At 38.7% G+C, this 27,194-nt stretch overlaps 1 protein-coding gene across 1 annotated transcript; it reads left to right on the top strand.

Annotated features, from left to right (window-relative positions):
* The first annotated feature begins 221 nt into the window (after positions 1–221).
* Positions 222–26,984, top strand: LOC136677386 (mucin-17-like). Its single transcript, XM_066654908.1, has 15 exons — positions 222–3,872; positions 4,031–4,192; positions 5,081–5,139; positions 5,276–5,296; positions 7,850–8,109; positions 9,108–9,166; positions 11,284–11,560; positions 11,748–13,762; positions 15,037–15,256; positions 17,070–17,280; positions 17,805–17,993; positions 22,134–22,314; positions 22,772–22,851; positions 23,915–23,979; positions 26,083–26,984. Exons 1-14 carry the CDS (start codon positions 222–224, stop codon positions 23,958–23,960), a joined length of 7,431 nt encoding a protein of 2,476 aa, XP_066511005.1. The 3' UTR covers positions 23,961–23,979; positions 26,083–26,984.
* Positions 26,985–27,194: the final 210 nt, after the last annotated feature.

Raw genomic sequence — 27,194 nt, 5'->3', positions numbered from 1 at the left:
TTTCTCATTCTTTCTCTCTCTCTTTGTTACTGGAAACGATATCAGCTTCACCAACAAAATCCCTAGAAATAAATCCAAAAGGGGACTCTACAATACATGTAGAACAGACTACATTTACACCACAACAGACTACAATTGCTCCAAAGGAAACAGCATTTGTTGCAACAGAGACTAAAGTTACAACAGTGCAGACTACAGTACAACTAATCGCAGCCACCAGCATGGCCACAGGACTGGAAGTTACTCTAGAGGTCACCTCTAAGCCTACTCTTACCCCGACCTTTGAGGACTTGCAAGGGATAAGCCCCAATTCCACGACACAAGTCACCGGTCAGGCAACTGATCAGATAAGCCTCAGCACTGAACTGGAGGTGAACCAGGAAGCCCCTGGAGAAAGTACAACTAAAACATCAAAAGTTGCCTTGGGAGATGGTGAAGTCAGGGACATTTCAGAGACTACTTTAAAGGCCAGTGTGGGCACTTTTGTTAATTCTGATTTAGAGGAAATCACAGTAGGCCCAGAATATGGGTCACCTCAAGAACCAATGCAGGTAACAGATGATGACACTCATTATACTCATGAAACAGGAACAGCAGTACAGTTTTCACCTAGCCCTAATTTGCACAGCACACCTCAACCCACTAAATATGAACAGCTGGTGGTGAACAATACTGAACAACCTCCAGCTCTGGAGGACTTATCTGACACACCTAAAGTTGAACCTCCCAACACGGGTAGTGATACACGTTCAGTTAAGGACAAATTTGATGATGTTAAAGAAATGGCACCTGGGAAAGTTGTTGCGGAAGATGTGCCTAAGCCTCATGAGGATGATTTACCTGAAAATGCCACAGATAAGGAATCACCAAAAAGGACTGAAGGAGATACACATGTGGTTGTAGTGCAGGACACTGAAGAGAAAACTGAGGATGAGATTGAAGATATCACACCAGAGCCAGACAATGGGAGATTCACACAAGGGGAGCTTCAAGTAACTGATCCAACTGAAGTCACAGAGGAGAGTACTATAGCTAATAAGGAAGAAATAACTGCAGTTGATTTGGATGAAGAAGGGGCAGCTGGAGTTCTACCTGGGTCTCCAACCCATGAGGTATCTTTGGAAGACAGCATACCAGTTGCTGCTATTGTAGGGAGAACCACTGGTGGTACAGAAGAGGATCAACTTGAAGGCACTACAGGTGCACCTCATTCTACTACATTAGACTTATCTGAAACTACAGTAAAAGTTTTACATAAGGAGCTTGTTACAGATGCCTATTCTGTTAAAAAAAACACACTTACAGATGTAACAAAAAGTACAACTATTGCTCCTGAAGTTACAGTACCAGAACATCCTACAGTCGTGCAAATAACTGAGGTTGCTGTTGTGAAAGTAATGACAGAAAAGACTGCAGAGGATATACTTATAGAGGACAAAAACCCGTCCACAAGACCTACAGAGATTACACCTGAGGTCAAACCTGAAATTGTTGTTGAAGTTCATGATGGCAAATCTGACTCTGCTTTAAAGGTTAGGCATGATTCTAGTGTCACACCTACAGTCATACATGATGTTACTGCTAAAAATGTCTCACCTGATAATAATGTTGACACACTTGGAGTCACATCAGGTAATGAAGATACCACACCTGTGGTTATTTTTGATAATGATGTAGAAATAACTGAGGTAGAAACTGATGTTGAACATGGCATACCTGAAGTCATATATGATATTAAAAATGATGCACATGAGGTTATACCTGACAAGGAAGATGGTATACCTGAGGTTTTACTTGATACTAAAGAAGAAGTACCTACTGTTACATCTGACACAGAAGATGGAACACCTGAAGTTTTATCTGATACTAAAGTGGAATTATCTACTGTTATACCTGACACTGAAGATGGAACACCTTTGGATTTCCCTGATACAAAAGACGAAGTTCCTGTCTTTATACCTGACACTGAGGATGGAACACCTGAGGTTTTACCTGATACTAAAGAGGAAGTACCTACCATTATACCTGACACTGAAGATGGAACACCTTTTGTTCTCCTTGATAATAAAGAGAAAGTTCCTGCTTTTAAACCTGACACTGAAGATGGAACACCTGAGGTTTTACCTGATACTAAAGAGGAAGTACCTACTGTTATACCTGACACTGCGGATGGAACACCTGACGTTTTACCTGACACTAAAGAGGTAGTACCAAACTTTATACCTGCCACTGAAGATGGAACACCTGAGGTTTTACCTGACACTAAAGAGGAAGTACCTGCTGTTATACCTGACACTGAAATTAGAACACCTGAGGGTTTACCTGATACTGAAGAGGAAGTACCTGCTGTTATACCCGACACTGAAGATGGCACACATGAGGCTTTACCTGATACTGAGGGGGACGTATCTGCAGTTATACCTGACACAGAAGATGGAACACCTGAAGTTTTACCTGATACTAAAGAGCTAGCACCTGCAGTTATACCTGGCACTGAGGATGGCACACTTGATGTTTTACCTGATACTAAAGAGGTAGTACCAACCTTTATACCTGCCACTGAAGATGGAACACCTGAGGTTTTACCTGACACTAAAGAGGAAGTACCTGCTGTTATACCTGACACTGAAATTAGAACACCTGAGGGTTTACCTGATACTGAAGAGGAAGTACCTGCTGTTATACCCGACACTGAAGATGGCACACATGAGGCTTTACCTGATACTGAGGAGGACGTATCTGCAGTTATACCTGACACTGAAGATGGAACACCTGAAGTTTTACCTGATACTAAAGAGCTAGCACCTGCAGTTATACCTGGCACTGAGGATGGCACACTTGACGTTTTACCTGATACTAAAGAGCTAGCACCTGCAGTTATACCTGGCACTGAGGATGGCACACTTGACGTTTTACCTGATACTGAAGAGAAAGCACCAGCAGTTATACCTGACACTGAGGTTGGCACACCTGAGGTTTTACCTGATACTGAAGAGAAAGTATCTGCAGTTATACCTGATGCTGAAAATGGAACACCTGAGGTTTTACCTGACAATAAAGAGGAAGCATTTGCAGTTATACCTGACACAGAAGATGGTCAGGTAACATCTGAGGTTTTACCTGGCACTGAGGATGAAGATATGGTTACTCCTGAATCTAAAGATGAAACTCCTGGCACTGAAGATGACACTCCCACCACAGTAGGGGTTGGTTTTGCAATGGAAAAAGAAACACCTAGGGAGAAGACAGCATTGGACTTACCTAAAACAATTGTGGTAGAAGACATATCTCTTCCACTTGCAGACATAGAAAAACCTAGATTTGGAGAAGCATCTGCAAAGGGAAGTGAGACATTAGAAGCCACAACTTCAGACGTACATGAAACTCTGGGTGCGGAGGACAAATCCATATCAGATGTGCATGAAAATTCTAGGGTTATAGATGAAGACACGCCTGAAGTTACTGAGGCACCTAAGGTTCCTGAATCCACAGCATCAACATTAACCGAAATAGTGGTGGATGAGAGCTCACCTAAAGTGGTTATAGAGGAGATAGAGACTGAGGTAAAAAAAGTACATGAACATATTGAATTGATACCTGATTCTACACCTAAAATCACAACGCAAGGTGACTCTCTTAGTCCTGCTGTGTTTGAGGGTGTCCCTGAAGCACCTCTTGATCCAGGCACTACAGGTCCTGCTGGAAAGACACCTAAAATAGAGGATGATAAACCCACCCCATCAATCAAACTGGAAGAAAGCACAGTGGGCCTAAATGAATTAAAAATGGACACACAAAAGAACACCCTGTCGACTCCATTGCATACCACCACACAAGATCTCTCCAATGATATTCTTGAAGAAAACAAAATGGTGAGTGGCCACTAGCTGTTACAACAATATTTGTTGTTTATTTTCAAGTATCTTAGTGAATATGAAGGCTTATATTATGAAGACTCTTATTCCTTAACTATGTAAAATTTAATATGATGGGACCTTTGTAACCTGAAAGTCATTTCCCTTTTGGACAGATTGGTAATGAAGTTGACACTACTCTGTCTCGGCCTGTGCGTCCAATGGTGGATTATGTTGTGGAGCTGAGCATCAAACTAAAAGGAGAGATTTATGATGATGCCCTGAGAGATTCGTCAAGCTTTTACTACCAGCGGCTGTCTAAACAGTTCATTGAAAAGGTGGGTAGTAAGCTCCATGTAGTGTATGTCCTTAAGTGCTAATCAAATCCCAAACCCCAGATTTAACCACTTTAAAGGAAAATGCAAACCGCTCGCAGAGCCACACCATAGTGTAACTCTCAGGAACATCTGGAAATGTTCATTTTAATTTAGCAGACCTAGATTTTAGCTGGATCTGAACAACAAATTGACCTGTAAGTCTCTCTGGAAACACTGATTGAGCCCCAAACCAAGAAGAATTTTCAGAGATGAGGTCTCTGAAATGTTGTCCTGATGAACTGCTCCAAACCTACCTTCAATCCTAGAGGGAAACATAAAGAAAAGTGGACTCTGCAGGGCTGTGGGCCTGCCATGTTGCATTTTCTAAGGTAGTATACTTGATATATGGCCAGAAACTAACATCATGATATTCTAGAAATCTCAAGCCCAACCTGTGCCCACAATCTCATTCTCCAGTGTCCACATACTTTGCCTCTCCAAGTTGTATCACTCTCCTTCTCAATTCTCATTTTTCCTTGCTGTGTTATAAAAGCCCCAGAAGAGTTTGGCCAAAGATATGGTCTGCTCATTTTTATTGTTTTCTGGGCCAGGTAAATGATGCATTCAGGAAAGTCCAACCTACATATAGTATATACACCTTGGGCACTTAAGGTTATCCTTATGGGAATACCTGGAACAGAGAGCCAAGGTTATCATAAATTACCTTGCAAGGTTCAGAGAACTGACAGCTCTGGATATTGGTAGGAAAGACAATGTTCATTTCCAGATGCATTCCCATTTCTCAGGATTGCTCAGGATTTCATAATGTAGAGATGTCATAGCTTGTGGAAACTCCCTAATATTCATTTCACATCATCATCATCTCTCTCTCTCTCTCCCTCTCCCCAGATTGAAGATGCCTTTGAAAACCTTCCAGGGTTCAAGAGTGTTTTTATACTTGAATTCAGGTGAAGACACCAGTTGACTTATATAATGCAATATTCCTATAACCTTCCAAACTCCAGTAGAAGAGCTATCAGTTGTGATCCTAAACTTTGTTCCCCTCTTTTTCTTTTTTCTTTTCAAATAAATCCCTAAAACCAGGCCACAAAAAGACATCCAAGGGTGAGTAGCCTATTTTCCATTTGAAACCACACTTTCTGACCTACATAAAGTTTTAACAGTCATACATCTTTATAGAAAAATGAGGCATTTATGGCTCATCATATGGTCCAAACACAAAACAGACTGAATACAGCATGTGCATGGGCAGAATGTTGAAACAGCATTTTTCATACCTGTGCAAAATTACATGAGAGGCTGATAAATCTTTGACCTGGCAGCTATGGAGTTCCCTGTGCTGCCATATCACACAGCAGCTGCAGGAACCCGGAGGCCATTGCTCCTCCCAAACAGCTAATGAGAAATTCATGTGTCTGGGTTTTGGCACAGAGGAATCCCAAAAGCTAAACCCCTTTTGTTTTACATTCCATATTATTTTCTGAGCTCCTCTTATATAGCTAATGGCTGAAGTTTTGGTATTATTGTTTATGACAGGAACAACATATAGTTATCTTGGCAATTGAGGGAATATGCTGGGAATATTCCAAAGGTTTGTTGGTATTTGCCATGTGGGCTGAATTGAAGGACTAAAGATAGGATACATGCAAATTCAATATTTCTTCTGAAATTAAGTGTGTTATTAGAATGCTTCTCCCTCTTTGCTGCTGTAACAGCTTCTAATCTTCTGGGAAACTGGCTTTTGGAACATTGCTGTAATGGCTTTAAATATGAGGTCAGGTACTGGTATTGGGAAGATCACATGTGCCACACCAACTCATACAAGGTATAGACTGAGCTCAGCAGCAGAAAATGCAGTTCACTGCTTCACAGTCCATTGCTGGGGGGGCTTTATACAGCTTTAGCCTTCATATAGCAATGGGCTGAGTGATATTATTACTTTTCTATATTGATTATACAAGATAATTGTGCAACGTTTAAGGTAAACTTTAATGTAGAAGTGCTTACAAATACTTGGCAAAACATGTTTTAGTGTATTTCTGCAATGCATCTTTCACTAATGGTTTACGAAGGTCACCCTGCTAATTGAAATAAGACAGCCCACCAAATATACAGGATTCAATCTACATTTTAATGACTGTTTCAATTTTCTCCTCTGTCACATTTAATTGAGGTTGGATTCTTTGTGGTTTGGGGAAATTTTCCTCTCAGTTAATGACATTTTGTGAGTTCCCCAAGAACCCCTAAAGCACCTGAACAATGAGGGTTTTGCAGAAAAGGACAGCAAGCCGTAGTGCCAAAGATACAGGACTATGAAGGAGATTATGCCTGTCAGGGGAGGGAAAATTGATCTGGCCATAAACTCACCAGGTTTTCTCTCACTCATCAAGAAATATGAGGCTAAATAGGAATAAAAGAGGGGAAAAATCTAGGTCAGAGCTCATTGTGCAAAAAAAAAAAAAAATGCATTTTCTTATTCTTAATTTTTTTAGCAAGTCTTTGGCTCCAGAGCATTGGGCATAAATGCATGCAGTTTCTGAAAGCTAGTTGACCTAAGAACTAGAATTATATTTTGCTAACTAATATTTACTATGTAGAGATATTAATATTAATATATTAATATATTAATATAATTAATATATTAATAGTAATATATAAATAATAATATATTAATATATTAATATATTAATATAATATTTAATATGTAGAGACACTTGAATAAACTGACCAACAGCAACCTCCAGTGTTAACATCAGCCCATTTTATTTTCATTAAATAACAGAACCTATATATAATTAAGACAATTGATGATTGTAATTAGATATTTTACATTAGCAGGTGGTTGGATGTTCCAGCTATAGTGATTATATTAGACAAGGAATGATTGCTACCAGTTCATATTGTCATTGTCCTTTTCAATCAGTAAATATTCTATGATGAATGGGCAGCCATGAAAAAAATATATATTTTTGTCAGGCCAGTACATATTGTCACAATATGTTTTTCATCAGATTTAAGGCCGGCCTTAATGTTAGCTATAATTAAGGAATTAATGTTTGCAGTCCTTCATGATTCTAATAATAATAAGACGAATTAACCTTTTCATTATGTATGTTTTCTAGCACATCATTTGCTAGTTTTTCCATTTCTAGTAATAGCTGCTCCCTAGCAACAGTCTTGCAGCCTTAATTGCAGTAATTGAACAATTTTAAGGGGCACAGATAGATGAGACAGACCTTCAGTGTAAACAGAACATCCTGAAATGTATTTGGATGCTCTGGATCAGGTACATATTAGTCCAGTGGTGCTTTTCCTCTGTATGATACACACTCTGCTAGACTCCACATTGCTCTACTCGCTTTTGTCCATTTGAACCTCTGTGTTTATTTATGAACTGCAGTTTTGAGTTTGGAGATTTTATTTGTGGCTAATTTGTGTACATTTCATATATACACATCATGTTTAGTCCATATTTGTGTTGCTTGGAACCAGGCGTGAGCTGGAGTGAAATGGCATCAATTGGCTGAATGGCAACAAATTCTCATATCAACATTCCTATATCTTCTGTAGAGTCTTCCCAGCAAAGAGGGGAAAATCCACCTATTAATACTCTTCATTACAACCATTGCTCTCAGTTGACCGTTGTCCACTCTACAGGGGTCTGGCTGTGGTGGTACACTATGCCATTGTTCTGGAAGGAGATGGAACAGGAATTAACAATGAAACCATGCACTACATCACCCTCCATTCCAACCAAGTAGAGAAGTCCTACACAGAGACAGAAGAACTGCCTACTGTGGTTTACACCATTACAGACTTCCGGAACTACATCAGCGTAGCCCTGCACAAGGAGACCCTCGGGAATAATGGGAACACCACTCTTGATGTTGATCCGGACTCTCTCCAGCTGGAAAACGGTAGGACATGCACTAAATTGTTATGTGGGATTATTGGATAAGCACACTTGCAGTACTGGCAACAGAGAGAATAACATTTATAAAAAGCTATTTAATTGGGCAATTATGGGTTAGTGTTTAAGGGTTTAGAAAACAGCTATTATCAGTATACACTCATGTGAAAAATTTGGGGACCTGGGTCAAATGGTGTTTTTGGCATCTCTACAGAGAAAGCAACTCTGCACACTTTAATGGAGAAATATTATATAGTTGCCTAATCTAACATTTTGAAAATAAACATAAAAAATTTGGCCTCTGCAAATTTGTTGTTGCTAACTTACTTACCATTACTTGGTAACTTAGCAGAGAACTGTTTCATCTTGGGTGAAATTAGTATGTCTCTGACTCAGTAAGTTATTAGTTTTTCCCTATTTTCCAGTTGTTGCATAAATCTGCTTCCTTAGTAATGAATGTAAATACTAATGTAATTTTTTTGTAATTAAGACATCCTTGTTTTCTCATCGATCTGAGAAATGTGAACCATGACATTGGGTAGACATCTAATCCTATTTAGATTATTTTGAGTGATTTTCTGTGAAGATTTGTCTAATTATTGTAATGCTGATTCTCATGCTAGAGCTAATTCCACACTTGATTGCATCCAGTATCTTTAGGTTTTTCCTTAAGGCAAGAGATGATGTATTGCTCAAAATGTATTGCTCATGAATATATTTAGTTTTACAATGTTTTATCCAGAGAGTCTTACATTTCTAATCATGCTACAGATTTAAGGCAAATTTAGTGTAGGGGTTATGGCCAAGAATTATTACTAGTGGAAATTGTACCTTCTATATAGAAGGAAACATTGTTACTCAGCATGAATCAATCACTAGTCAGTATTTTGTCCTTATCGCCTGTTTCAGTCCTCCTGCCTGCCCCTTGGCCTTGAGAAGAACTCAGTATGTATTATGCCTAGTAAATACAATCTGATGTGATTTGTCTCTGTTTTGGTTTTGCAGTGGAGGCACTGCCTCTTTCCAAACCAACCGGCAGACCGCTCGACTCCAATGACATGATGGTGAGTCTGTGGTCACTGGCAGGACCACCTGAGTATGGGGGAAACCACGTTTCTCTGACGTCCAAGCACTTTTGCTTGTCCTTTTTCTCGGCAGTGGTGGGCAATCCTTTCAAGTGCAAATTGGAGAGCTCCTGAGAAAATCTTTGGCAACCTTGTGACTGCTGTTAAATGAAAAATGATACCCACTAATGGCAGTCATATGTAGGTTTTAACACTGCATGATAAGAGCGATTACCCCAACTCTAAAATTGGGTCTTTGGGGTACATAATTAAAAGCGATTATAGCCACAGCAATGGGATAGTGCCACAAGTCTGTTAAAATATTCAAGTCTATTTTCCATGGGAGGTGTTCTCTAGACACAAACTAAGCATGACATATTATGAAAATTGTTTAGCTCCATTGCCATGAAAAGCCCACCCCCCCAAAAAATAGAGCCTGTTTTCAATTTCATTGGTACACTGAGATATTTATTGCTGTGGGTGATCCACTTTCCACAGCGAGCATCACTTAATTAGAGAGACACACTGAATGCGGCAATAATCTCAGAATTTACTCTGTTTTTCCCCCTTTGCATTTAAAAAAATCTGGCACTCCTTTTGCGACCCTTATTAAAACTGATTTACAGTCTTGTTTTGGCCGATGCACACCGTTGAAGTCTGCCTCCAGGAACATGTGCTTCTCTCTCATGCTCTCCCTCTCTCTCTCTCTCCCTCTCCCTCTCCCTCTCTCTCCACAAACAGGTAATGGCACTGACGTATGGGCCATTTACTAGTAGAACATCTGAAGCTAATTCATTATTGAATCTGTCCACTTTAACAGACAGACTTTTATTGCTGTCCTTTGGGCAAAGCTGCATCATTTTTGTTTATAATCTGTTTACATACATGATGAAAGAGAAGCAAAGCCTGTTACGGTGGACGGGGCTTTGGCTAGCAATAAGGGCTTGAATGAAGGGGCTTTGGCTTGCAGGCTGCAAAGATTTTTTTCTTGCATCTAATGACTGCTCCATGTCACCATCAGCCAGCTTTTTTTCAGTCACACTCCACTTATTACTTGCTTATTCTTACTGCCATAGGTCAAGAGACATGTATACTGGAAGTCACATATATATGTTACATACAGTTTTACCTGTGGTCATTATTTTTTATGCCAACCTATGTTTTAGCTTGAAAAAATATGTTGAGTTATGTATGACATAAAGCATTATAGTGTGACTTATCATGCTAGAAGGTTCGGTTTGCCAAGAACAGATACTACTGATATAGTTATTGATGTTTTTGGTTTCTAGCTGGGGCAAGTATGTAATAGTTGGTTGGATGTGTATATTTTCATCACAATGAAACATGTGGGACCAGGTGGGTGTACAGTATTTGTGTCTTGTCTGCATCTCTACTCTGTGTTTTCCACAGACATTCCCCTGAAAATCTTTCCACTGTAGTTTGGGGAAAATTTGTTACACTTAGACTATATGATCACTGTTTACTTTAGCCATGTGTGCTTGGTTTTTCTTCATATCAGGGCATATATGCAAAAGTATTCTAAGCTATAGTTTGACACATGCCTTGTGAAGTGTGGATTCAGCAGAGCAATGCAGTGATTCCAAATAGGCAAGATCACAAGATTAACTTGCAGAAAAAAAAGAAACCAACATAGTTAGCAACGTCTCATGGGCCATATTTCTAGCATATTTGTTTTCCTAGTTTAAATCAATACAAGAATCTTTAGATACAGTACATTAAACAAAGAATGTTTGTATGATCGTCAAAATAATTAGGTTTGCAAAAACTAATGTAACAAAATTGAAAAAAAGGTTTTAAATAGTTGACAATCAATTTAATTAATGATTAATTGTTTGTTTGTTTATTTTGTTGTAATATCAATTAATATTCAGCCTGACACTGTTTTGGAAACTGTACACTATTCGTTATATAGTGCATTATTTTGTGCATTACATTTCTTTGAAATGTTGTAACAAATTTTAATATTCTGTCTTTATATATATTTTTAATAATCCAACTAATCTATTAATACAAATAATATTTATTTACAGCCAAAAAGATGATAATATCTGCAAGTATTCATGTAAAGTCATAACATTTCTTCCCCTTCATTTTAGGACCACATTCTTGCTGCAGAAAAGCCACCTGATATTCCTCGACAGGGTCTGAGCAGCAATGACCTCTTCCTCAAAAAAGAGGATTTTCTCTTTGATCCTGTGCACCCTTATGACCCCTGGATGAGCTCACAGGGTGAATTGGCCAGTGAAAATGATGTTATCATCCTTGAGGAAAGTCCAACATCACCTCCTGCAGAAGAACCACTGAAGAACATGGACATTGAATCCATCTTGAAATCTGAAACCACCAGCATAGCTTCAAAGGCTAGCGCAGAGAGTAAGCTTTATATTTATAGTTCATTTTGGTTCAAACTTTAATACAGCCCACCCAACCAAATCCCTGAAATTTAACAATAATTCCCAAGCTATAGCCCAAATGATATTGAACCTGTTTCCTATATAAAGTGGTCCTCATCTTTGACTTGCCTGTGTTTCTTTGTTTATTTTGCTTTACTCCAATTTAGACGATGGTACAATCCAAGAAGAAGGTTTCCTAGAAACCACAACCTCTGCTAACCCTACCTCAGTTATTATAGTTGAAGTCCACACTACGGAGGGAATCAGGACAGAAAGCCCTCATGTGGGACCTCCACATGTGGTAGAGACAATGGACATAGACCTGGGCTCTGGATCAGGCTTCTCCGGTGATGGCCAAGGGTCTAACATCTGGTCATGGATTCCAGACAAACCTTCAGAAAGCTCAGAACAGGACTCTCAGGAAGATGAAAAGACTACGCAAAACCCTGGGGAAGACCATGAGATGAAACAGGACGAAGAACATTTAGAGCCTGAGATATCTGCCCCAGATGTGACTTCTGAAAATCCATTCTTAGATAGGGTAATAGTGACTCAAGACATCCGCACTCACCCTCAGTACACGACCACAGACCAGGCTCCAGTCTTCTGGACTATGGAGACACTGACTGTGGAGCTATCGATGCAGACCCAAGAGGCCCCTGGGATTTACGGTGAATACGATTCCAGCAAATTTTCTACTTACATGCCTGCTGTAACTGACCTACCAGAACAGGTCTACACAACAACAGAAATTCCTGTCGTAAAGGAGACAACAGTTTACAGCCATGAGACTACTTATAATAGGCCTGACACTACTGGATATAGGCCTGAGACAACTGAGTATAAACCAAAGACTTCTGAGAATAAGTCTGAGAGTACTGAAGGTAGGCATGTCAGTACAGAGAACAAGCCTGAGATTACTGAGTATAAACCTGAGACTACTAAAAATAGGCCTGAAACTATGCCTGAAACTAAAGAGAGTAGGCCCAAAGATGATGTCCAGGGTACATCTGTTTTGACTACACCAGCAAATATGGTGGTAACATCAGAAGCTGTATCTTACCCAGACATTAAGTCAAAGGACACAATAACAGAGGAACATTTTCTCTGGGCTTTTACAGAGTATCCTTCTGTAGAAAATGTTGAAGTTGTTACAGTAAGAGATCCTACCGTTGACCCTGGCGCTACTGAGAAACCCGTTATTGAAGATGTGACAGATTTACCTGTTATCTTTGTCCCAGAGCTGGACAAATTAAGTAATGGTGTGGAGATTATTGATGAGGAAGGGGTGGATACTATGCTTGAAGTCACAGAAGCTCCAGTTTCTGAAATCTCATCTGAAGATCTTGGCATTGATGAAATCTTACTGGCGACAACTGCTCCAGCAATCACTGAAGGATCAAGCATAGATCCATCAACCCCCCTCTCACCTGAGAAGGAGTCTCCCTTCACTAGAATATCTGATTCTGCCCCCGTTGAGGATTCTTCATTGCTTTATTCAACAACAGAAATATTACCCACGTATGAATCAACCCATTTTGCTCCTGCAGAGGCCATTTCAAAAGTTTTGATACAAGCTGAGGACATGGACACTGAAACTGGATTTACATATATCGCTGATCTTGCTGGACCTGAGGAAAAGGGCAATGATGTAGCTGACATATCTACTGCAATTCAACCTGCAACAACTTCAGTCATTCCCAGTGACACAGATAGCTCTGAGAGGGATCAACCATCTACAATGGTACCTCCATTTTTCCAGCCAACATTCCGACCTACAGACAGAATAATTAATGCAGAAGTGTCTTCCGAGAATTATCTATATAAAGAGAGCATCCTATCAACTTCCAGTGTTTCTGATCACATTCTTTCAAGCAAAAGTGAAGACTATGATAGCAGGACTACAGAGGCTCACATTCCAGACAACCCCAGCATAACTAACCAAGATGTCTCCTTTGAAATCCTCCAGTATGACACTTCAAGCCTCAGCGATGACAATGGCAGTGGGCTCCCTCAGGGCACTGACATGGCAAGTGTTGCAATGGCTGCCATGCCTCCTAGTCCTGGACGGTCATTGATGGTGTTTTTCAGTCTTCGGGTCACAAACATGATGTTCTCAGATGATTTGTTCAACAAAAGCTCTGCTGAATACAAGGCCTTAGAGCAACGCTTTTTGGAACTGGTAAGGCTTTTACAGAACCATATTTAATAGATTATGATCATATGAAAAGGTGTCCCAAAAACCTTATGATTATATATACCTTGACACCTTGTCATAGGATATATTTAATTTGTTTATGCCTATATAGGAAAAACTATGAACACTGTGGTAGTAGAGTACCTAATACATTACCATAAATACTGGATTAAGATAACTGTAGCATACCAGTGAGGAGTAAGTTGAATAATAATAATAAATATGAAATGTTTGCAGTTCAGGGCGGCACGGTGGCGCAGCAGGTAGTGTCACAGTCACACAGTTCCAGGGGTTGTGGGTTCGATTCCCGCTCCGGGTTACCCTCTGTGAGGAGTAGGTGTGTTCTCCCCGTGTCCGCGTGGGTTTCCTCTGGGTGCTCCGGTTTCCTCCCACAGTTCAAAAACACACGTTAGTAGGTGGATTGGCGACTCAAACGTGTCCGTAGGTGTGAGTGAATGTGTGTGTGTGTTTGTGTTGCCCTGTGAAGGACTGGCGCCCCCTCCAGGGTGTATTCCCGCCTTGCGCCCAATGATTACAGGTAGGCTCTGGACCCACCGCGACCCTGAATTGGATAAGCAGTTACAGATAATGAATAATGAATGAATGAATGTTTGCAGTTCCATTGAAGAATTTCAGTGTGTCAAAGAGCTTTTTTTGTAAACCCACACAGCAAATTCACCTGTGAATAACACGGTGAGTGTAAAGATTTAAAACACCTTTAAGATTTAAATTACATAAAGTGGTAAATACTGTAACAACAGTTAAAACCATAATTAATAATAGAAGTGAAAATGGGATAAAAAGTAAACAAGCAGGAAAAAATATTTAAATGAGAGTAAATACTATTTGTTGAATATCAGTAATTGATTAAAAAAACTGATAGTACCTAACGGAAATGCGCATATTTATTTAATTAAATGTTTTAATGTTTTATTTTGTTTTTATTTTGTGTTTAGAGATTCAATGGCTCGGTGCTCCTCAGGAAGACAGAGCTTTGGGCCAGTTGCTAATTTGATGTTACTTAGATTTGTTTGCTTATATTCTAGTCCTAAGACAGACATTTCGAGGTGCTTAGCTTCTTCCAACAATATTGTTGAAGCATATTTAACCATTGCTGAACAATCCTAACCAATTATGATATACAAAATATTATTATATTCAAGACTTTTAGTCTTAGTCTAATTCTAATGATGTATTGAAATAAATGTGCCTTCTCTACTCTAACCCAGTGTCTCATTTTTGTTCATTTTTGTGTCTAGCTGGTGCCATACCTACAGTCCAATCTTTCCAACTTCCAGCAACTGGAAATCCTAAATTTCAGGAATGGCAGCATTGTGGTCAACAGCAGGATGAAATTTGGCAAGCCAGTTCCTCACGAAGTGACCTCTGCAGTCTATGTTATCCTGCAGGATTTCTGCAACACTGCCTACCAGACCATGAACCTTGCCATAGACAAGTACTCTCTGGATGTTGAATCAGGTGGATCAAGTGGTGATAATATAGGATATAGTGGGGCAGTGGGTGCATTTTAGGTGGGCTAAACAGGACTTAAATATTTTCTTGGCCTGTTATATAGATACTTACAGAATTGTATATTCACAGATAGATCCCATTTCTAAACATACTTTACCAGGAAACTTGCAAACATCATATGATAGGTCTTATGTGTTGTTGCAATTTTCAACAGATCATTCACAACATGCCACATAATATATTCATTATTTATGATTTCAGCATCCTAAATTGAGGGGCCCCTGTTGTTTTGGCTCTGTCATCCAGAGATTACAAATTTGAACACCAACAGTGACACAATGAGAGCCTTTGTCTTTGTTTTGCCACTTTCTTGGTACAGTTTGTGAACTTTGTAAGGACAGGAGTGCCAAGCCTGGCTAGGATATTATTCCACTGGAGAGTAAATGATCACCTCCTCAGTAGACCATGTCTCATTTGTCACAGATTGTGCCTGAGTGTTAAATTAACTAAAGTTGGAATCAGGAAGGTTTTTCTTTTTTCTTTATATCATCTAATTGCTTGACGTCAGTGCAAGGATGAGCATCATATTTTAAGCTGTACAACAGCCAGTGTGATATTAGTAGCAGACACCTTTTTGGAATAATGCTGATATTGTCACGTACCTGTTTCACAGCCAAGCAAACTGAGCTACAGTAGAATTCCAGTTCATTATATGGGAACTCATAATAAGCATATGTGGATAAGAGAAAAAAATTTTGTTAGAACATTTATAGAGGTTGTTTATGGACAAATAGCTGTTAATTTACATTAGTATTTTTGAGGTGGTTTGTGGATAATATCATTTAAAATAATTTACAGGAAATATGAGGATGATCCTTAAATGAGGATGTTTATAAACTAATAAATTCAATCATTGTATATAAGAGCATCTATAGAGGATTGTTTATGGACTATACCCATAGTGTCTGAGATTGTTTGCTAAGGCTCTTTAGGGGATAATATCTTATTCTAGCATACAAGTGTGCTCATCTGTATTTGTTTGCTTACAGACTAATATCTCATATACCTATAATCATATGTTTAGATTTAGTGTGAAAAAAGAGTGCTAAGACATGTTATAAACTATTGCTGTTATATTGTAAATGCTACTAATTTTGAAAACAGTTCCTACTGGTTTCCGAAAGAGAATGCAGAGATGGAAAAGTAAATTAGAATTGGGCTGTCCAGTCTGGCTTAGCAAAACTGGCTTTGGGCATTTAGACTGAGTGTTTCCATTTGCAGACCATTCTGTTCTCAGGTGAGACGTGCAGCAATGCGCACGTTGTCCGAGTGAGTCATCTTCCGTGTTTATGTGTGTGTGTGTGTGTCTCTGTTCCTGTTAAGCTAGGCCAGTGTAATCTGTCTGAGCCGGGGTCTTATCACGCTCCTCATCACAGTGTCTAAATGCTGAGTCATCCCAACCTCTTGATTAAGAACACAAAATGTTGTTTATTTTTGGACCATAATATTTTATTTTAGGAGCACCTTGATATTAATGTAATAATTGTCAGCAATGCAAAAAACAGTAGCCAGTGGTAAATATAGTCACCGAATTAAAAAAAAAAAAACTAATTGAAAACTAAATGAAACAAGCTGCATGTTCCAAAACGGGTGTTTAAAATGGTTAAATGATAGAGAAAAGATGGGTCTCATAACAAGAAGGAATAAACAATAACAGAAGATTTTACTGGTGTTCTCAGAAAAATAGTCTTGTACATGTCAACATCAGTTTTATGTACTGTAGAGATACTTATTCTCCTCCCTCTTTTTGTTGGTGTAGGTGAAAAAGCTGACCCCTGTAAGTTCCAGGCCTGTAATGAGTTCTCCAAGTGCATGGTAAATAAGTGGACTGGTGAAGCTGAATGTGTATGTGACACTGGCTACTTCAGTGTGGATGGTCTTCCCTGTCAAAGCATCTGCGACATCCAGGAGGACTTCTGCCTCAACGATGGCAAGTGTGACATCATACCTGGCAAAGGTGCCATCTGCAGGTGAGATCTCTTTGTTATTAATTGTCAAAAGAATAATTAATCATGTTCACAAATATTGCTTGCTGCCTTTTGATGGTATTTCTGATTAGGGTTTCAATATGGCAGCTACTTGTATTTTTTTAATCCACTGCCAAAACCACCTTAAAAATTATTCCTGTTTTAATCATTTTTTCATAAATTTTCTGCAACCAATCCTGTTCATGCTGGGGCCAGATCCTACCTGGAATCTGTGCAAGGCAGGAACACACCTTGGACAGGGCCCCAGTCCATCACACAGCACCTCACACTCACTGAGTCACTCACACAGTCGCAACTGTGGACATGTTTGAGAAGCCAAACCACCTATGAACGTGTGCTTTTGGGCTGTGTGAGGAAACCAGAACTCCCAGATGAAACTCACAAAGACATGGGTCAAAGACACCAAACTTCTCACATGTTCTGCCATTGTGCCAACTTTCTCTATTATTCAGTTACTATTTAATGTTTTCTCCATTATTTTTGGCTTGTGGTGTATTGGTTTTTAGGTGTCGTGTTGGAGAGAATTGGTGGTATCGGGGGGAGCACTGTGAGGAATATGTTTCTGAGCCGCTTGTGGTTGGCATTGCCATTGTGTCTGTTGCTGGATTTCTCCTTGTTGCTTCCGGAATCATCTTTTTCCTGGCAAGGACACTCCGAGACCAGTATGACAGAGACGACTCAGAGGACCCACTGAGGTAATGAATCATCTACTTTACTGTATTGCCCTATGGTGTATAGCAACACCATATGGTGGGCAAGCTGTTTGATTCTCCTCTTGGGTAACCTCACTTGGATAAGAACATCTCAAAAAATAATGATATTCAAAGAAATATAATGAAAATAAAATAAAATAAATTAAAAAATGCAATGTTTTACTGTCTTTAAACATATTAATGTTTACTGAATTTAATGTTTAAATGTATACTTCACCAAAGACTTAAGCACTAACAAATACACAAAGGCTAACGTGTTAGTGAGAAGCATTTGAGATTTTTGCATATAAAGGTCAAAAGTTCATTACACTTCCACTATGACTAAGCCTATTAGACTGGAGAAAGTCAGCCTAATCTACGAGGAACCAAAGCATGGCCTAAATACGTCAATTTAAACACTGTATAAGCTTATGGGCTTCAGATGAGTAAATAGTCAGACACTGATCATATGGACATGGTGTAAATAAGAATCCTGAAATGTTTAGTTTTCTGCTGAGGCTCAAAGAGTTAGCTCCCTTCTCCCACAGCCTCAAAGCTACAGAGCCTCAGGCTTGGCTGCCATTTTGTGGCTGATTAACAAACGCAGACGTGTTTATTAGAAAATATCAACACAGCCTTGATTGTGTTTAAAATTCAGAATTTTTTTTTTCATGAGGACACAGAGTTCAGTAAGAACCAGCCTAGCCAAGGGCAGTGTTTTTGGTGTTTTTAGAAGCTAGCAAAGAACAACAAAGAAGTGCTCCAGGATGAAGCACTTTTTCTTTTAGGAACTTTTTCCTCCACTGAGCTTAGCTTTCAAACCAATGTTTATTTACCTTTTCTGAGTGACCTAACATACTCTCTGAGTTATAATGTCTTTCACAAATTTGTTGGTTTCTTATTTAACTGTTAAAATAGAGGCAGCTTCTGCTGGTTGAATGAAATATGCTATGTTTACTGTCAGAAGAAAAAGTACTGCACAGTTGTATATGTATATATGTAAAGTTATAAAATATAGGAGATGAAATGGGCTGTGTGAAATCAATGTAACTTAAAAATCTACAATTATATAGAATATGGTACAGTTATGTTCAATTATATAATGTTTACAAAGGAGTTCAAGTAAAGAAAAGAAATTTCACTGGAAATTGAGTCTGTCTAGAGCAATGAGATAATGGTAAGCAATTCAAAACTTAGGTGGTGTCACAGGAAATTTACTAAGCCTGGAGTGGCCATAGGGAGGCCTGTCATCTGGATGCTTATGATGAGTTCAACAGGACAGTACCACTTGTGAACACAAGGGTTTCCATCCAAAAATTCACAAATATGATGTGCAATAAAGTCATATCGGCAGAAAAAAATGTAAAAGGAAACATATTTCCATCCACTTTACTTCTGTCTTCAGGGATGGCATAGAAACCAGGCAGATGAAGATGTTTGAGTGAGGTTTTGCTTTGGTCAAAATGTTTTTTACAGATGTCTATACCAAACACAAATTTTCATCAAAAAGTCTGATTTAATATTTATTTGTTGGGGCTTGTTTCTGTCGTATACAACTAGTTTTGAATGTTTTGACAGGAAAGAAAATATATGTTGTTAGGTCTCTGACTTTTGCGCAGTGCTGTACATATACACTAAAATACGAATCTCAGGTGATGCTGGTACAAAAAGAGAGTAATTCTAAAGTGTGAAGAGAAGAGAAAGAGAAGGAGAGTCAGAGGAGTCTGTTAAAAGTCTGTGGTCCAAGGGACAGCCGCTCACACTGTACTCACACCATCCAAAACATTATTGTTAATTTAGAATCCCCCACCCCCATTTTCATCATTCTGATATTCTAAATTTTCCACCTTGTCCAACATTAAAAATTGTGATATTTGGGTATTTTTCAGCCTTTACCATTTAAGTTTTTATGCACCTTTTCATAATTTGCAAAAACTCTTAAATAGCCTGCATAAACATTGTTCACTCTCATGCACTCAATAAAGCTGGAGTGTTTGTGTTTAAATATGCTTAAATAGACAGAGGAACGACGGTTCCTGGAGTTGTATAACAGCATCACTACCTGTTGCACCACCATGCCACCTGTATATAAATGTATATTTCTAAATAATTGATGAACGAGTGGGTAATTATACAGCATATATTGCTTTGGCTTTAATTTACACATAAAAAACCTACTAGTCATATTCATGCAGATTCCCAGAAGGATCAACTGGCCCCTGTTTTTGTGTGTGTGTGTGCAATGCGGACATAATTTTATGACCACCTCCTTAACCGTATATACACTGTCCATGCTCTCAGCTCAACTGAATACACAAAAGCACATGTTGCTGGAGATTTTAAACACAAGATCTACTCGCTACCTCATTTGTACACCTTGTAGATGTAAAATCCGAGAGCTCAATTGTTGCTGCACATTTTGTGTTGGTTGTCCTCTAGTCCTTTATCAGTCGACACAGGATGCTGTTGGCTGAATATTTTGTTGGTGGATTATTCTCAGACCAGTTGTGGCTTTAAAACTTTAGCAACACTCCACCATCCCAGTTCTGTAGTGGTCCTGACCATTAAAGAACCATGTTAAAAGGGTAAACATAATATGCAGTTGGACTACAGTGTATATTACAGTGTGCTACTGTATGGTCAGTAGAACTGATAGAATGAGGAGTGACTAGAAACATGGTGGTCATAATGTTATGGTTGATCTGTGTGTGTGTGTGTGTCTGTGTAGGCTACATATATAAACTCTAGCAGAGAGTAGGTGATGTAATGTCTCAGTGGGGGATCTGGAAGAGCCGCTCAGTAGCCTGCGTCACAGTGGCCTGAGTGGGGCAAATCAACCTGAGAGGTGGGGCACACCCAAATCAGCTCTCAGCCTGCAGAGAACCCCACTGAGTAATCATCTCACTCTTTCCACATTTCGCTTCTCTCTCTGTTTCTCTCTCTAATGGGTCAACCTTTCATCATTTTTATCATGGTTATTTTAACTTTCGAGGCCAAAGATGAAAAATATAAAGAGAAAAGGATTTGAGAACATGGTTACGACTACAAAGATGGGGTGAATTAGTGACCATAGCACATTTAATTCTGACTATATTTTTCTTGCTTACACCATTCTGACAACATGAAGTCACTTTCTGTATTTGTTATCTGATCTGTATGATCAGAGAATTCAGGTACAAACTGGCATCCCTGCAATCACTGTTGAAGAACTGTTGTAAACAGTGCTTTAGGAATCTATTTGGTCGATTTGTTTTGGTCTGCTTTTTTATTGGGTTTATAAAAGATTGCGTAGTGTCCCTAGAGTTCATTTAGCAAATATTATCCAAACATCAATTATCCCTGTATGTCTTTAAACAAAGATAAAATTTCAAATGTTCAGAAGCCAGCATCCATGATGGGGCATTAGTGCACATGGCAAGGGTGACGTCTGTGGGGGTACTGTTAATGCTGGACATTAAAGATAGGTCTTGGAGGAACATGTTTCCATCCAGTCAACAGCTTTTTCGGGGAAGGCTTTGTTTATTTCAGTATGACAATCCTAACTACATTCTGAATGGATTATAACCACACGGCTCCTTAGTAGAAGGGTCCAGAAGCTAAACTAGTTCAGACCTGCCACCCACTGAAAATAAGATTTCATCTGAAATCCTGTAACAAGCCAGAATCTGCAAGAACAGTTCACTTTCAAAATTACAGCAAATGGTCTCCTCAGTTCCCAAACACTAGTATTGTTAAAAGAAAAGGTGATGCAACACAGTCAAAACATGCCAATGTACATTTGTTTGAATGTGTTGCTCAAATCAAATTCAGTATAAATATTTTTCAAAAAACGTTAAACCTCAATTTCAACATTTAAATTGTTGTCTTTGTACGGTTCTATATTAAATATAGGGTTTAAATGATTTGCAAATTGAATTTTGTTTCTATTTACATTTTGCACAATGTCCCAACGTTTTTGGAAATGGGGTGGCAATTGCAAGGAGCTCCAGAGGACACAGTTCCCCTGCTCCACAGCTCAATACTGTAGATTGCTATATGCCTTTAGCTTACACTTGTTATTAAGAATGTCCCCATTCTCTCTCTCTCTCTTTCTCTCTCTCTTTCTTTCTGCCGGTCTTTCTCTCTCTTTCTGTGCCTTGTCAGACATGCTGACAGTGTGCCGTCACTGGAGAGAGCCACTAAGTACAACCCCATGTTCGAGAGTGATGTGAACTCTGGCTACAACCAGGGCTACTCTGGAGTTCCAGCCAGCAGAGGCATGTCCAGTGACTTCAGCAGTGAGGAGCTATGCCACATCTATGAAAACAGCCAGCTCACCAAAGAGGTGGGGACCAGTGTATTACTATCACCATACCTTAGTAGGTGCTTAGTAAGTAGCAAAATGAAGGTGTATTTAAGTGTCCACTTTATTAAAGTTTTGTATTTTCCATTGTCTACTCTAGATGTTTCTAATGAGGTGGTTTGTGAGAGGAAGTACAAAATTCCCTTATGTTGTATTTTTTCTCACTAACAACTTTAGTAGAAACACTTACCTTATACTTCTGTTTGTAGTGTAACAACTAGGGACTATAGCATATCTGTTCCAGCACAATTACCTTCCTCAAACCCCACCTAAGCACTGATCAGAGGACTGCTTTTCATGTGTGTGTGAGAGTGTGTGTGTGTGTGTGTGAAACATCATTGACCAGTAACACTGAAGCTTTGTCATATCCCTCCTCCATTTCTCTCTTTCTCTCTCTCTCTCTCTCTCTCTCTCTCTCTGTCTTGATCTCTGTCCACAGGAAATACAAGACAGGATTAGAATTCTTGAGCTCTATGCTAAGGATCGAGAGTTTGCTGAATTTGTTCGGCAGCACCAAGTGTGAGTGTGTAACTACTTAATTCACATTTAATTCAGTTCAAGTTCAGTTCGATTTCATTTTGTTCAGTTCATTTAGTTCAAATATACATTCAGTTCTGAAGGCAAGCATTTAATACATAACGTCCCAAGTTAAATATGGATTAATTCAGTAAGATTTAGTTATTGCAAAAATACACTGAATGCTGAAAAGTAACCGGTGGAAAAACATTCATTATCTGTAACTGCTTATCCAATTCAGGGTCGCGGTAGGTCCAGAGCCTACCTGGAATCATTGGGCGCAAGGCGGGAATACAACCTGGAGAGGGCGCCAGCCCTTCACAGGGCAACACAGACACACACATTCACTCACACACTCGGACACTTTTGAGTCGCCAATCCACCTACCAATGTGTGTTTTTGGACTGTGGGAGGAAACCGGAGCACCCGGAGGAAACCCACGCTGACACGGGGAGAACACACCAAACTCCTCACAGACAGTCACCCGGAGCGGGAATCGAGCCCACAACCTCCAGGCCCCTGGAGCTGTGTGACTGCAACACTACCTGCTGCGCCACCGTGCCGCCCTCGGTGGAAATTAAACACTTATAATGACATAGCCTGTTTGGATCAACACCTCTGGAGACATCAAAGCATCAAAGACTCCTTAAACAAGGGGTTACCGAAGCATTATGCATCTTTTGTTTGTGCTAATTAGATCCAAATGGATGTGTCCAGACGTTTATTTTGTCTGTGGCTGGGTTGCATGAGAACAGTGTAGAATGTTTCAGACAAGAGTAAAACATCCAAACTGATGAGTTGTGGCTGGAACTTAACTACTCCAGCAGAACACACGCAGAAAACACAAACGCATATCAGGTATTTACAGAAATCTGTTATGTAGGTTTGAGTTGTTTATTCACTATTGACAGACTGTTTATAGTAAAGTTCATTACTATAATGTACAAGCTTTATTTTAAGATTTCTTTCTACCAAAATCATTTTACATAGAAGAACATAATGTAAATAATTAAATATATATATATATATATATATATATGGTTAATTGATTATGTTACATGATCAGGGTGCTGAACCTGAGACGAGAGAGCACTTCTACACAGAGCTGCTGACCACGTTGCCCACAACAAGGTACTTGTCCAATCTCTAATCTGTAATGTACAGGTGCATCTCAGTAAATTAGAATATCATCAAAATGTCCATTTATTTCAGTAATTTACTTCGAAAAATGAAACTCATTTTATATAGATTCATTACAAACAGAGTGATCTATTTCAAGTGTTTATGTTTATTGTTGATTATATTTATGTTTAATGTTGATGATTATGGCTTACAGCCAATGAAAACCCAAAAGTCATTGTTTCAGAAAATTAAAATATAATATAAGACCAATTAAAAATATTATAATACAGAAATGTTGGCCTACTGATAGGCATGTACAGTGTATGCACTCAATACTTAGTCAGGGATCCTTTTGATGATGAATTACTGCATCAGTGCGCTGTGGCATGGAGGTGATCAGCCTGTGGCACTGCTGAGGTGTTTTGGAAGCCCAGGTTGCTTTGATAGTGGCCTTCAGCTCGTCTGCATTGTTGTAGATTTATATTTTTTTATTTATTTTATTTTATTTTTATTTTTATATAATTTTTTTGTTTTTTGGCTGCATTTTTTTTTTAATTGGGTTTTAAAAGATTGTGTAGTGTCCCTAGAGTTCATTTATCAATTATCCCTGTCTTTCTTCAAACAAAGACAATATTTCAAATGTTCAGAAGCCAACATCAATGATGGGGCATTAGTGCACATGGCATGGGTGACTTCTGTGGGGATACTGTTAATGCTGGACATTAAAGACAGGTCTGGGAGCAACATGCTTTCGAGTCAATAGCTTTTTCGATAGGACTGGCGTCTCTCATCTTCCTCTTGAAAATACCCCATAGATTCTCTATGAGATTCTCTAAACCCTATACACAGCAAATTCACCAGTGTTAAATCAACACTATTAGTGTTAAATCAACACTGTTAGTGTAATAATTTAACACTCTCAGTGTTAAGTTAACACTAATAGTGTTGATTTTACACTGGAGAATTTGCTGTGTAGATTCTCTATGGGGTTTAGGTCAGGTGAGTATTCTGGCCAGTCAAGCACAGTGATGTTTTGGACCCCTGAGCAACAGTCTTTTTCTCCTTGGCCCAGGAAGGACACTTCTGGTGTTGTCTCTGGGCCATGAGTGGCTTTACACAAAGAATGGAACAGTTGTAGCCCATGTCCTGGATACATCCGTGTGTGGTGGCTCTTGAAGCACTGACTGCAGCAGCATTCCACTCCTTGTGAATCTCCCCAAATTTTTGAATGGCCTTTTCTTGACCATCCTTTCAAGGCTGTGGTTCTCCCTGTTGCTAGTGCACCTTTTTCTACCACACTTTTTCCTTCCATTCAACTTACCATTAATATGCTTGGATACAGCAGAAGGGTGTCAATGGCTGCCTTCTAGACATCTGTCAAATCAGCAGTTTTCCCCATGATTGTGTAGCCTACTGAACAAGGGTTCATTTTAAAGGCTTAGGAAACCATTGCAGGTATTTTGTATTGATTATTCTAATTTTTGGAGATAAAGATTCTTAGGTTTTCATTGTCTATAAGCCATAATCATGAACATTAAAAGAAATAAGCACTTGAAATAGATCAGTCTGTTTGTAATGAATCTATATTATATATGAGTTTACATTTTGAAATGAATTACTGAAATAAATTAACTTTTTGATGATAATCTATTTCTCTGAGGTGCACCTGTATGTGTAGGTACCTTATTTATGATCTTCTGTCATAGATTGTACATGCTTATGTGTTCAATCAGTGAACAGCAGCTACACAAATTTCTACATTCTCCTGAACAAAATTGTCATTGATATTGATGTCAAACTCATTCACTTATTCTTTCAGTAACTCACTCTTTCCTTCTCTCATTCACTCAAATCCAGTTATTCACAAACTCACGCACTGACTCACTCATTGCTTGTTACTAATTAATTCACTCCTTCCCTACTCACTCTTTCACTCATTTAGTTATCCACTCAGTAACTCACACATTCACTTACTTAAAATTAACAAAATATAATTTAGAAATGTATGCTTCCATTGATATAAAACAGTATGTGTTTGAATTATATGTACAAATTGATTACATTTGGAATAATCAATGCTAGCTTTTTGCCACTGTTTATCATTCTCCTCAGAATACTTGCCTTCGGTCTTGAAAGACATGCAAGAGGGAACAGAGTCTTCTGTTGACATGGGTTTTCCATAAAAGACTTTTTGACAATGGACACGTTCAATGCTTTCAGTGTACTTCTGTTATTTTTATTTATTTTTTTAGATTCATGGGTTTAAATTAGCAAGAAGAAACTGCCACTGAAACAGGTGGAGTTACGTTGAAGTTTAGTTGGGATTATGTGAGCTGTTTTACATTTTTTGTCTTTTTCTAATTGTGGGGGATTAAGATAGGAATGTCTGCATAACACTTGGAAAGTAATCGCCGAGCAGTTCACTGGACAAGAACAAACAAGGTTGCCTGGTCCTTTTTCCAATTCATTATTTTCTTACTGATATCCTTTCTGTGTATATATTTGAGGAAGGGCCAGATCCATTTGTCAGTGCCTTCTTTGAGATCAATCAGTTGCTGTTTTAACTGTGATTGGGTGATGTGGTGTTGAATATAAAGGCAAATGTGATTGACTGATGAGACACTGAACTTCGAATTTAAAACATCTAGAATGACTTGTGAAGCTAGTTGTATGGTGTATAAATGACTGTGAGATGTTGTTAATGAAGTGTAAACATTTGCTTTTCTTATGCACATACATAGACCATGTACATCAGCTATGGACCATTTTATTTTAGCGGTATTAATGTTTTAGATGTTTTGCTTGTTTGTTTGTTTGTTTGTTTTTGAGTTTGAATGACATTTATTGTAGTTCAGAATTTTCTACTTTTCTAAAAGCACACAAAACTGTTACATAATTTATCCATACAGGTATTTTTTTTTCTTTTCTTTTTTCTTTTTATTAAATGAGTGATATTTACTGATATAACTGGCCATATTAACATATAAGAGTTGTTTACTGGATGCTGTTACATTTCAAGCTTATCCTGGCTTTATTCGACTTTCTAGGCCAATGTAACCAAGGTTTCATATTCTAATAAAGCTGCGTTTTAATATTTTCTACATTTTTAATGTGGTTAAGTATTGCTCCTAGTGGTTATTTTCTTTTGTTATAATCTCAGGCAGTTGCTTAGCTATAATTTTTCTATTTAGTCATATCTCTCTCTCTCTCTCTCTCTCTCTCTC

Source organism: Hoplias malabaricus, chromosome X2 (genome assembly GCF_029633855.1).
Source record: "Hoplias malabaricus isolate fHopMal1 chromosome X2, fHopMal1.hap1, whole genome shotgun sequence".
Classification (NCBI taxonomy): domain Eukaryota; kingdom Metazoa; phylum Chordata; class Actinopteri; order Characiformes; family Erythrinidae; genus Hoplias; species Hoplias malabaricus.
Note: the sequence above shows the minus strand (reverse complement) of the source record. Positions and strands in the feature narration are given on the sequence as shown.